The sequence below is a fragment of the Larus michahellis genome, chromosome 5, assembly GCF_964199755.1.
Source record: "Larus michahellis chromosome 5, bLarMic1.1, whole genome shotgun sequence".
Lineage (NCBI taxonomy): Eukaryota > Metazoa > Chordata > Aves > Charadriiformes > Laridae > Larus > Larus michahellis.
The window spans coordinates 43,406,528-43,419,825 of record NC_133900.1 but is presented as its reverse complement, the minus strand read 5'-3'; the positions used below and the strand labels follow the sequence as shown (position 1 = coordinate 43,419,825).

General features: G+C 42.2%; 1 protein-coding gene across 1 annotated transcript; it reads right to left on the bottom strand.

Moving 5' to 3' along the window:
* Positions 1-2,939: 2,939 nt before the first annotated feature.
* Positions 2,940-11,479, bottom strand: APELA (apelin receptor early endogenous ligand). The gene is made up of 3 exons (XM_074589819.1): positions 8,289-11,479; positions 7,682-7,795; positions 2,940-5,318 (listed from the first exon to the last, which is right to left on the bottom strand). The coding sequence occupies exons 1-2, from the start codon at positions 8,362-8,364 to the stop codon at positions 7,707-7,709; spliced, it is 165 nt and encodes a 54-aa protein (XP_074445920.1). The 5' UTR covers positions 8,365-11,479; the 3' UTR covers positions 2,940-5,318; positions 7,682-7,706.
* Positions 11,480-13,298: the final 1,819 nt, after the last annotated feature.

Genomic DNA, 13,298 nt, shown 5'->3' with positions numbered 1-13,298 from the left:
CTGTGCCGGGGCTATGCAGAAGTGATGAGGAGACGCCACTGGAACGGGGCAGGGACTGCAGGCCCCACTCGGTGTCAGCCCCAGCCCCTTTGCCGGCACCAGACAAGCCCCTGCCCCGCTTGGAGCCAAATGTGCTCCCTGGCCCCACACGTTCCGTCAGTGATGCTGCTCCCCATGCTGCTGTGTGCTCGTTGTGATGTCACTGCGCAATGGCATGGCATGGCGTGATGGGTGTTGGGGTTCCCCTAGGTGGGCTCGGGTCCTGCCAGTGCTGCCTGGTGCCAGGCACCCCTTCCCTGACCAAACTCAACAGTCCTTGGTGGTGGAGCCAGGCAAGGAGATGCCATGGGCAAAGCCGGTGCTGGAAATGCAACACAAAAGGGGAAATGACCACTGTTGTGTAAGCGAGAGGAAGCTCTGCTGTCACCACACTGCATCTGGCATGCCACAGCCCTGAAATCAGATGCTAAGTCCTAGTTTTTCTGGTTGTGCCACACCTTGCTTATCTTAACCTTACCCTCCGCCAGCATAAGGCGTAGTGCTGGGCATTGTGGTGGCTAATGCCACCTAACCAGCTTTGGAGCAGCTCTTGGTCCATCACCAACAATGTAGCTGCAGTAACTACCCCTGCAGCCCACAGCATCAGCACCTGTGTGCAGGCTGGACCTTCACTGTTCAAAGTAAAATCCATAATGTGCTGCACACCCAGTAATTAGGGACAAATTTCAGGAAAAAGAATAAGTATTGCCTAGGGAACATAATGGTTTCCACATGATCTGGTATGATTCATAGTGCTTTGCTGCAAACCATTGCAGCCCTTTTCGGGCATGGTGTGGCAAACCTGCACGTCAGCGAATACATGTGAATCTGAAGAAATTAGTGATGTTCTTTATGTAATTACAGCTGCATAAATATTTGCAGGTCCATGGTCTTAATTTGGTAAGCTCCAGTGGATTCCAACCAGGACAGCAAGAAGATAATGAAAAAGGAATGTTTCCTAACATACATTGCAACTGTACATTAAAAAAAAAAAATTCTTTTTTTTATTATTATTCAGTTTGTACCCCAATAGCATTTTGTTTCTGTAGAAAAACAATGTATATGTTTTTCAGATTTGGGAAAACAAGTATTTTAGACTACCTAAGAAACATAAAAGATTCAGAGTTGCCCAAAAATTGTTCACGCTGTGGGTTTTTTAATAATTTCTAGATGAAATGTGCTAAATATTTTGTACACACTAAAGACATTGTGATGATCTTTTGTAAATGCACTTCATATATAAGGGAAAAACTGAGTCGATAGTCGTGTTTTCTGTTTCTGAATAGCGGTTCTATATAAACACTTAAGTATTTCACCTTTGAAAGGAAATCACCGATTGCAAAAGATTTTAGTGGGATTTTCATGCTTGAAGGTTCTGCGTGACTATGCAGTTAAGCAGGCTTGCCCCGCTGAAGGTTGTTCTTAAACTAAAAAAGAAAGTGTCAAGGACCAGAGGCACTTGGGCAGACAACGATCTAACCTCGAGGTAACTCAAGAGGCATGAAAAAGCATCCTCGCTGTTGGAAAGAGTTAGGCTTTTAGGCATTATTGCTAACTAAAGACAGTGCTGTTGGAGTGTTACCCACTTTGCACAAATATTTTGCAGCTTGATCACTGTCAAGAAAGATAAAAGCCATCGACAGTAGTGAGAGATCAGTATGCTAATTGTGCTTGTCTGACGACAGTCAAACATTTGAAACTTATTTACCATACTACTGCTTCTGCTGATTGACGTTGATATAAATCTTATGTGACCCTTAGCAAAATGTGGCTTTGCGTGTACAGATAGTGAGATATTTATAGCATATGTATGTGGCGTAAGGGAAATATTTCCAGTCTTTATTCTTCTATAATTTCCTTTCTTCCATACTGGAAAGGGAAGAGGTGAATTGTTTATTATCCTTCGGGAACACACTAATCTGCTGTTTCTCACCGCAGCCTTACATTTACCTCTGTTTCCTGTTGACCTGCCACTACATCATTTTGTATTTCACTCTAAAATAGCCAATATAATTTAAAAGCCTTAATGAAGCTGACTTTCACATAAAATCTAAAATTTTCCTACGTAACTCTACAAGACAAGGAGTTAGTTCTGTTTCAGAAACTTGCGTTTTGTCTTTTTGAGGGCTGAGTTTGCCTTTGGATCAAGTCTTCTGTTAGATTGCCTCCGTGCAAACATCGATTCTGACGTTCAATACACAACAATTTGTATTTGTACAAACTTCCTTTACATGTACGCTCACACATGCACACGGAGAGTTCAGTCATCTCAGCTGTTGCAGCCTGTGTCCAAATGCTTCATGTTTATGTATGTAATCACACCATCGTCACGCAGAACTGTTTTTACCAGATGAAGTTTATGTTGCGCCAATCAAATGAAAACAGGTAGTTTCAACAAAGTCAAAGGCAAGTCCAGCTCAGCTGAAAACAAGGTCCTTTGAAGCCCTGCTGCCACTGAAGTTAAATGTCAACATAGCGTTGTGCTGTAGTAGCATCACTCGGCCCCTTAATTCTACTGTGCAAGATCTCTAGCACTTAGAAATTTATTTACAGTATCCAACTTTTAGTGGGAGAAGTTACTGCACATTTTATCTTCTGCTATGCTTCAGACTACTTCTGAGCTCATTTTTTTGTCCTGAAATAAGGCCATTTTCTTTAATTTGTGAGAACATTCAGATTTCAAGATTTAACGCTCTGAGGCAATTAAAAATCTCGCTTGTTCTAGGCATGAAGACAGTGCATAATCTGGGTTCTGCTGTAATCCTATCAAGGTATCACGATGTCATGTTAGAGCGTGCTGTGATTACATCAACCAGGAGTTTTAAACTAAGTTCTTTCTGTGTGGCTTTTATCAGAATTTTGTATTTTTAGAAAGATAGATAGGAAATGTGAGGGAAATGTTGACAGGAATAACTACTATTTATTTGTGTCAGAAACTGAGTGAGAAAAATTCTTAAGACACCGATTCCATATGAACCCTCAGGGAAACAAGGCAAATTACGCATTTTCTTTAGATACACTGCCTTTGATAGCTGAAGAACGTAAATTTTGAAATGCGTACAAAGTTTATTTAAAATGAGACATTGTTATTTGCAGGGCATACTGTCTTTTTACAAAATATACATTCAACCAGCTCGTTTATAAAAATATCTATCAAAGATCACAATCAATGCCTTTTTCAGAGAAGATTTTATGGTATCAGCATGTCTAAAAAGAATGGACATTTATAATAATTTTGTAGACTGACAATGGGCTTCCTAGGACCCCTTTGGTACTTGTTTTATTTATTTTTACATCTGTAAAGGAACATGCATATATAGCGCTCTGGTAGATACATTATGTTTTTCTTACAATTTTATCAAAGTTAATTGAATAATTATGGTTATATAAAATATCCAGTGCCACACTAAATCTGTATACTCATTCATAAGACATAACTGTTAAATAGTTACTCTTCACCTTTGTTGCTTTCCCATACTCTTTACCTGTACAGAGATAGCCATGGAACATATGAAAGCTAAGTTAAATAAATAATTAACAAATAAAATTAGTGGTAGTATGCCTCTAATTTTCGAAAACTTTTTTTTCAAAACTCCAAAGGTTTACCTGCAGGGCTGTTTGTTGGTATACACGAGTTTGACCATCTTTTCATGATGATTTTCTCAAACTCCAGAATAGGATGTGATGTTAATTTTTTTCTATACAGGGAAAACTGAAACTCCCCTTAAGCTCTGACTGTATGAATCTGATTAAGGTTTCAAGTTCTTAGAGATGGGAGGGTTACATATAGACACTAATTAGAAAGTTTTGGCTATCCAGTTTTCTTGATTGCTGCTCTTTCACTTACTAGAAACTATGTGTTGCAAGACAAAATTCTAATACTGGATTTAAACCATGACACTGCTGATTTTCACTCATCTTTATACAATTTACAAAAAACATTGACATTTCAAGCCTAGTGCAATGACTTAGAAATCTGGGTATGACTTATTTTCAGATTTCTTTTAGTTCTGCTAATGAAAGGGCCAAGATGTTTCCCTTTATGTGTAGTTTGTAATTTCTGCTGATATAAAAAGAGGGGAAACGTATATTTTTAAAAACAAAACGTAAAATAAAAGCTCAATGTATTCCTGACCTCCAGTGCTGAAAAGAACAGCCTGTTTTCTGTTTGAAGTTCTCATTCATTGTAGTGCTCTGTTCCAAATATCCCATTCATTTAATTACAGGAATAGAGTACTACCTAACACTGAGGTTGACCAAACAAAGGTTTCTTTTCAATGGTCTATTTTTATGCTCTATTTATAATACTGTAGTGGGTATTTTAGGAAAACTACTATTAAGCAAATAGGTCTATAGTACTGAATTTTCAAGTATGCTTTAGCTGTCTGGTTTGGCAGCCTGGTTTAAGAAAACAAATGACAAGCTTTGCAGTAACAGCTCATTAGGCAGGAGGATGGGCTTGACCTTAAGGCCTGACTTGAGAGCTCCGAGTTATCAGTTTTGCATGACCCTTGGCTAATCTCTTATCTCTGTGTGCTTCAATTCTCTATCTATAGAACGAGGGATAATTCTCTCTCTGCTTTCTTATATTGTAAACTCTTACTATACATGAAGCCAGTAGGACCACTAGTGTGGTGCTGACTTTGGTACTATTACAGTTATACGTTCTACATTATTATTAAGGTAATTCCATAAAGATGTAATGTTAGGTGTTAAAACATATATGTATATATTACGAATATATAAAAGTATAAAGCAAAAATGGACTTCACGGTTCTGTGCTGGAGTCTGACAGTATTTTACCCTAAATACTGCCCTGCACACAGCCTGAATTGAGTAGTCAACAGCAGGTCCAACTTCTCCCAGTCTGAATAGAACAGACCATTAAGAGTCCCCTTGGAAAAATCCTTCTTAAATGCCACTGCAAATCCATCTCAGGCACCCGATGTTTGATTTGGTCTTTAACTTTCACTGGTCGTTATGAGACCCAAAGAATTTATACAGAATGTTTCAAGCAGATGAGCTTCATGCACATCCTCCCATCACCACCCTCCGTTTCTTCCCCCCCCTCCTCCCTCCCTCCCTCTCTAGGGTGTGAGCCAGGGGCCTTTGTTCCAGGTCTTGCAGAAGGTCTTGCAGAATGTGGCAGACAGGACTGCTGAAGATGGGGCTGCGGTGGCTCTGTCAGATCAGCTGTTGTCGATCTGGACTTCTGACTAACTTCTCCATCAGTTTAATTGTTTCTCCTTTAAAACGCTGAAAAGCCCATTATGAAATTGCTGGGGGGAAAAAAGGAGAAATAGCCATTAATGAAAAATTTAGGAAACTGTCTCACATGAAAGAGAATATATTAATTATGAAATAGATGGTTGAAATTTGAGGTAAAGTTTCTTGATTTGGAAATTTCAGCTAAAAAGATTAAGAAAAAACAATCAAAACACCAAAAGCAAGAAGGCCTCTAATATAGGGGGGGTTTCCACTTTTTTTTATCCCCTGCTTTGCCTACGTAACTGATGAAAAATCAAGTCGAATCCCCTGATCATTTCAAATGTTGTTACAAAAAAGAGAGGCTGCTACATTCATCCCAGTTTCCAACCACCTGTTGAAATTCAGGCTTAAGGGTCCATCCTGTTTGCATCTGCAAATAGCTTTATCCATATGTACAACTCCATTGAGATCAACAAGATTACTCTAGCGAGTCGAGTTACCCAGGCATGTAAATATTTGCTGAATTAGGACTAAAATTGGAAGGGAATGTAAACGTAGATGGTAAATCCTACTTAAGATAAAGGAGCTGAGTACCCACAATGACGACTGGAGTTAGCAGAGTTGGCTCAGGTGCCTGTCACCCCTTACTCCCCGGTGAAGCTTTATGGATTTCCAAGCAGCTTTAAAAAGCAGAATTATATTTAGCTAAATGCCTACAAGTTATATTATTAATTAATAAGTACAGTGTTTTGCTTCGTTATTGATTTTTGCTGCAAGAAACCAGCTCTCCATACAGGATATAACACTGAAAATAGCTTTTATCTTGATGTTCGGTCGTGTAAGCGCACATATATTGTGCGGCTATTGCAGTCTCAAGCAAAAATGCATTATATACTGTTTCAGAGCATGTTAGAGAAAATGTAATTGTTTTCTGCACAGACAATCTCCAGATTATGGATGCTGGAGGATGGAAAAAGGGGGGTTAAATTTACTTTTCTTAGGAACTAAAGCAAACCATTGAGAAGGATTCAAGAAATTGCTGGACCTAAATTCCACTGTCCCTGTCATTCAGTCTCTGCATGTGGAGTGAATTGATCTGATTGCTTATCTTTTTAGGTTTATGCTTAAACTGATGAGGGAATCTCATTTAATCTGTCTCTTATTGAAGTGAATGCAGTAAGGAGACACAGCATTCAATAGTAAAGCATCCTTCTGGCATGTCCCTCTTTCTACTTGAAGCTCAATTCTGCCACTCAGTATGCAGCCCATCTGAGATTAAATTTAAGATAGGGTAATCTTTTTTCAACCTTCACAAAGTTGCCAGTTTACCATCCCATATGCACATTCCATGTGTTTATAGGCCAGCACTATAGAGTGGAATGGCACCTTTTCGCATGGCTGTTTTGGGAGTGGCGTAGGCCCTTTTCACCCAGGCAGTTTATGCACCGACAAGATCCTTGGTACAAGGCTGCTAAAAGGTTGACTTTGGTCTCCTTTTCACTGTTAACCGCTTAGTAAATCGAAAAATCTTGGATCCAAAGAGTGCAGGTTCTGCCCTCGTTTATTTATGATGCTGTCACACCTGGGGCTACAACATTATTTTAATATATAATGAGTTTAGAAGATGCAAAACTACTGGCTGCATGTTTTATTCATCCTTAAATTACAAGAGCGCCTTGGTTTCCTTTTGATGCCTACCCTATTTGCATATGCTACCTGTGTGCTTCTGCAGTCACTTAGTATTTGAATGTATATGCCCTCATCAGCTATAAAGCATTAATGCTTTTGCACTTGTATAGCCTTTCATCCGAGGAGCTCAAAGTCTTTTGCTGACAATGATTAAGAATTACAGTCCCCTTTGAAGTGGGTAAATGCTGCTACCTTCATGCTACTGACGGGCAGAGCGAGGTGGCTTTGCCCTGCATCCAGCACCAAGGAAGTGTCAGCCCTTGGAGTCCCGGAGCATCCTCTCCGGCTACCGCTTCGCGCAGCCTTTACTCCTTACACCGTTTGCCCCGCAGCTTTGCCAATAGCCTTAAAGGTTTGTAGGGCAGTAATTAGTCCTGTTTAGCAGACTCGGTTGTTTTCCACTCTGCCTCGGTGAAGGTGTTTGCGCGGGGAGCGGTGGCCGGGGGGGGATAACGCGGAGGCGGCAACAAGCGGGACCCGCACCCCGGCCGGCCACAGCCACCTCTTCACCACCAACCACCGGAGCCCAGGTGAAATCACACCTGCGGCTTGGCTTGCTTCCTCAAGCGCCTCTTAAAAACTCTTCCCAAAGGCAGGCGTGGATTAGGAAACGTGCTGATTGCGGGGGGCGCGCCCGGCTGCAGCCCGCACGGCGCCTCCGGGGGAACCTTGCGGGGAGGCGGCGGGAACTGGCCCCATCCCCCCCCCTTTCCGACGTTATTACCCGACACGCGTGGATTCTTACCTGGCCCACGCTCCGCCGGGGGGGCTCAGGGGAAGGGAACCCGGGAGTGGAGCGGCATACAGCGCCGGTGGGAGCAGCCGTGCCGGTGGAGCTTCCTGCGCAGGGCCAGGTTGGCTGCGGAGGGAGGGAGAGACAGGCAGGGCGTGAGGGAGGTGGCCGGCAATGCGCTCCGGTAGTCACGGCGCGGGGGCGAGCGGTTCTGCCCGGCCCCGCCGCTGCCGGGGAGCTACGGCCGCCCGGCCGCCGCTACTGCCGTGCCGGCGGCGCTTCCCGGCAGCAGGTTTGGACCAGCTGCTTACCTTAGGCCACAATTTATTTCAGCCCCCCCACCCCCCAAAAAAAAAAAACAAACAAAAAAACCACCAGTTGCCAGACTCCCGAGATTAGATACCGGACGCATCATCTCATGCTGCCGCGATGAGCAGGGATGAAGCGCATGGATCCAGACAGCAGAACTCGGGCAACCACAAACTCGTCCCGGAGGGCAGGAACGGCGTGTTGGATGGGCTTAGAGAAACACGCCGGAGGTGCCCACGGGAGGCACGAGCCGCGTCCGTGTCCCGTTCCCCCACCCCGGGCACACGCGGTCAGGGGGGGCATCGCTTACCCGGCCTCTGCCCGCCGGCGGGGAGGAGGCTCGCCAGGAGCACAAACACGATCCAGAGGAGCAGCCGGAGCCTCATGTCTGCGGTCAGCGCGGAGGCGCGCTCCCAGGCTGTGGGGGTATGTATATAGGCGAAGAGATGTACAGAAATCCGGCCCGCGTGGCTGCAGGCGGCCGGCAGCCCCTGCCCGGCTCACCCACCGGTGACAAACTGGGGAGCCAGCCGCCTTTTCCAGCGAGGTTAATGATCAGGCAGGGGGCAAGGTTCCTGGTTTGCACTGCGGTCAGTGCCTCCTTCTCTTCCCTTCTCCCTTTTCCCTTTCCTCTCTCTCTCTCTTTTTTTTTTTTTTTTTGTCTTGTCACTCCCCCTTATTTTCCATAAGCAAACAACGCAGGAATTAAAAGTCCGTGTAAACAGCAGGTTCTGTCAATGCAGCAGGGGCAAGGAGCCTCTTGAACAATGCAGCGACTTCACTTTAAATTCAAGCCAGGCAGGGGGAAAAAAAAAAAAATAATATGTAAAACAAGCACCGATGTTCCCTCCCCCATTTGCAACTGTTTAAACTTTGCATTGCCCATATTGGTCCCACATGCAGAAAGCAATGGCAGTGGCAGGAAGCCCTCGTCCCCCGTCTCTCCCTCCCCTTTTTCCCTCCTGAAAGCGGGGGCTGGGAAGTCCCCCCAAGCTCGGCGCTCCTCGCAGCTCGAATACCTTCTCTCTTCTCTAAACTAGCTGCCAAGTTGTGGCTATTCAAAGTGAAACTGGTGGCAGTTAAGGCTAATGGGTGTCTTTTGTACTGTCAAGTATTTTTAAAGGATCAGAATATTCTGGAATTAAATTTGCGAGACTTTTGGGGTTTTTTGTTGTTGTTGTGTTGTTTTGTGGTTGGTTTTTTTTTTTTTTCATCGTGTCGGGTGAAATAGAAGTATTACACGATGTATCTGTTACAACAGTGCCATTTTGGGGAAGGCAGTTTTGGATGGGATGTTAGGTTTGCACAACCCACCTGTACTATACCACCTGCATTATATTTGTACTGGATTACGGCGAGGGCTCGCTTTGACAAACCGCGCTGGAAACAGCTGGGGGGGGGGTGGGAGGGCAGGTATGCCAGCCCCAGGAGAAGACAGACCAGCCCTGCAAAATGCGTTGGCAGCAGCGATGGTTTTGAAATCCCATGAATAACTGGCATCAGTTAAAATTCGACTGGTCCTTTTCTTATTTCCAACCCGCTGATTTCTTGGGATGAAGTAGCACCTAGCGATACAGAAAATGAAAATTTGTCCCTTTTGGGGAAAAGTTTCTGTTTTAAAATACGTGGGAAAGAGTACATTTCTGAATAGATGAACTACTACTATTACTAATAGAAAAGCATTAGCCAAAGTGGTCTAAAGTTGTTCTTTGCCTAATTCCCAGAAGAGTGGAATACATGCTTTTTTAATTTAATTCCTCCTGTGTTTTTTCCCCTGTTACAGGTTTTCACACTTTCTTTAAAAGCCTCTTTAACTCGATAATGCATGTTAGTCCCTCTTCATAGAGTTATACGTCATTAATGGGTTACTTGATTTATCTAGGTAAAGTATACCTGTATGAATTAAAAGACAACTTGCAGCTTGAATACACAGTGGAAAGAGTTAGTGAATGTTATTTTAAAATGATGGCGAGACTGCTGAGGAAGATGGCTCAGAGAAAACAGTAACAACGGAAATCCTCCGCTGGTTGATCCCATTGGTCCGTCATAAGCAGCACATGCGTCCCAGTGTTCACCTGTACAGCTTGCTGGTCATTGCGTTTTCTCTGTACCATCTCTGGCCTTTACGCTAGACTTATATTTTCTCTGTACAGTCCCTGGCCTTATAAACTTTAAACTAGACTATATAGACTAATTAAGGTTAATGCCACTAGCTCAGCTGAAATCAGGGTCCCATGGTGCCGGTGACAGACTAGTCCTAAATAGGGTATCCTTTCAAATAGAAAAGTGATGGAGAAGGAGAGATGTGGTGTGGCCGGGTCACACAGTGAGTTTGTGACAAAATCAGGATTACGTCCTCAATATCCTAAATCTCACTTTGTCACCGTCTCCACCGGGATACCTTTAGGGATGCGTTCACTTGTTCACCGTGACTGAGAACATGCTGGCCACTTCATTCATACAGCCCTGCAAATGACCATGACTTTAATTCATCAGTGAGCTGTATAAGGGGTCAGACTCTTAATCTTAAGGTGAAAAGTAGTATAGTCTTCAAAGCGATAGGGACTCTGTAAATAGCTAAAAGAGCAGAAGGAATGCATAGACTATTGCCAGTCCCTCAGGCTATCTCTAGGCGTCTTCTGCACCGGTATGTGGTGAAGTTTGCAGACATTATGGGGAGACCTTAAATGTTAAGGGAATTGAGTAAGATGCGATATTTAAATGCAAAATTTATCTTTTTATTTTTGACTTCAGTTTACTACGAGCTGTTCATTCCACAGTTATTCTGTGCAAAAGTCCAAGTCACTGTAACATAAGCATCACAGATTTCTTGTAATTTTCATATAAGCTACAGTAATAATTTGATGCTTACCCACTGAAGAAGTTTCTAAAAGGTATTACAGTCCCACTGTGGAATCTGTAGTTCTTTTGCAAGCAGCTTTCTTTCAGGTGCTTACCACTGCTTGAAATTAGGCAAAGAACAACTAGGCATAATGAAGTGATGTAATGGTTCTGCTTTTTCATAGTGTTTGCTGGTGGTTTTGTGTTTTGGGGGTTTGTTTTGTTTATTTTTGTTGTTTTGTTTTTTTTTAATTGGCTGAAGAGGAAAGGGAATGTAAAGTACATAGGAAAGCTGAAGGTCTGTAGATAATGCTTTATAAGCTAGAGAAGAATTAGTTCTTTGAATCAAAAGCTTCCCTTCTCTCTTATGATCTGAAAGGAACACCCTAAAGGGATGATGATTTCAGTGCTTATGACCTATATCATTACTATTTTTCCAGTAGGCTCTCCGTTCCCTACCTCCCCTTTGGTAGGATCAAAATAGTCAAATTATCAGTTTACTTCCACAAAGCGGAAAAAAAAAAATTAGCACTTTGCAGAAATCATTTCAAAAGTTACAACATGGAAAATTAGGACTGCCTTTGCCGGATAACAAACGTTAACTGTGAGTAACACACAGGGCGTTGTCATTTGCTTGACACATTTCAGTAAGTCGTATTCAGTACTGCATCACTTCACTGGATATAAATTGTTCTGCATGATATTTTCAGTACAGAGTGACCGTTACAGTCTGTTTGGGGGAAAAATAATTTGAAATCATTGTGCCATGTCTAAGAATAAGGTTGAGAGAAATAAGGGAAAAGTGACTGAGGGAGTATCAAATTATTTTGCCACACACAGAAAAATAAAAAATCTTTTGATAAGTTAAATGAGGGAGCAAGTGATTGGAAGCACAAAAGATAAAATAATGGGTAGGAGCAGTAAAATTCATAGTAATAAGAAGTAGACTAAGCAGACTTGGATGATATCAACAGGAGAGGAAGATAGTTGGGCGCTTACTGGTGAGGAGTAAGGGATTAATTTGCATTCCCTATTGGGCTGCCAGTCAGATATTGAATCCTACCTTTCCTTTGAAGACCAGCACATAACTATAAACTCTAGTGTTTATCGTTAATCTTTGAGAACAGCTTTCAAGTGCTATCGGTATAAAATGTTAAATGGTAGCTTCTCAAGTGCAGGAATTAACTGTTATAAATGGCAATACTGGTTTCAGTCTCTGTACCTCAGATACCCGCTTGGATAATATCTCTTCCCTCCCTAGAGATCTGTAAAGATACATTGATCATTGTGGATCTCTACTGTGCTATGAGAAGACATGCCAAATGCTCAGCAGAGTCATAGTAATAATGAAAATTCGTGTTTATTTCTACTTAGAAGTGTCAGATAAGATACAATAGCAGAGTTTCTAATCAAATTTTTTAACTTTGTGTTCCCCGAATTCATCCATCCTGCTAATCCAGAGGAATTATTTCACTAACCAGTCAAGATCAGGGATAAAAATGTTTACTTCAAGATAATTTGGTGAAGCAAATAATCAAGGCCAATGGCAAATATCAGTAGGAAAAGTTCTAGGCTTTTCCTAGTTCCTTTCTGTTACATTGCAAGAGCTGTGCAACAGAGGAAAGAAAAAAATGCAAAAACCATTATGTGAGTCACTGCTTGAGGTGAAAAAGTTGGCAAAGCAATTCTCGAAGGGATAAATTTTGAAATGTTGTTTAGGCGTCTGATGTATTTTTTTCACCACAAATTTCACTAGGATTATTATCTCGTGGTTTTATTGGATCTGTGTGCCAGCCACGAATATAAAGGATGGTTTTTCTTCAGCCCAGGGTACAGCATCAGAGGCCAAATATAATGTTTGCCTTCTTCATTGACTATAATTGAGAAGACTACTTTTTCTAGACAAAACTTCATGAGTTTGAAAATTATGACTTCAGGAAAAAATGATGGACTTTCTGTCATGATTTTAATCTGTGCTTGGAATGAAAACCTACTCAGTAACTAAAACCCATTCCTCCTTTTTTTTTGCATTTTATGCTTTTTCTGGAGGGAAAAAAAAATAAAAAATCCACTTCTCTGCCTGTTTGTGCTCAGCTGCCTTTCCTCCTTTCCTGCCTGGGGGGTGACGGTGCTCCGGAAGAAAATGGTGGTCATGAGGCCAAAGGAATGCGTACCAGTAACCTGACACTGGAGACAGATGTGCTCAAGGAAAGGAAATGGGGGATGTCTCAGACTAGGCTAAATTTCGACTCTTTTTTTTTTTTTTTTTTTTCCTGTTTGAAAGGTTTTCCCTGTGCATTGCAGAGATGCGCAACCTAGACAGTACATTTTCTTTATTTTTAACCTGGGAAGAATGTTTGCTGCATCCATGGCAGCGTCTCCAGAGTCTTACTGCAGTACAAGTCATAATTATAATTATTAGAATAGTAATAAAAAGGAAAAACATTCTCTGGTAGACTTCAGTCTGTCTCAGTTCTGT

What these genes read in the sequence shown, in the direction of transcription:
- APELA (XM_074589819.1), bottom strand. Translation starts at nt 8,364, where the DNA reads ATGAGGCTCCGGCTGCTCCTCTGGATCGTGTTTGTGCTCCTGGCGAGC. An exon ending in CGCCGGCGGGCAGAGGCCGG is followed by an intron (nt 7,796 to 8,288) that starts GTAAGCGATGCC and finishes CTCCCTCCGCAG; the next exon opens with CCAACCTGGCCCTGCGCAGG.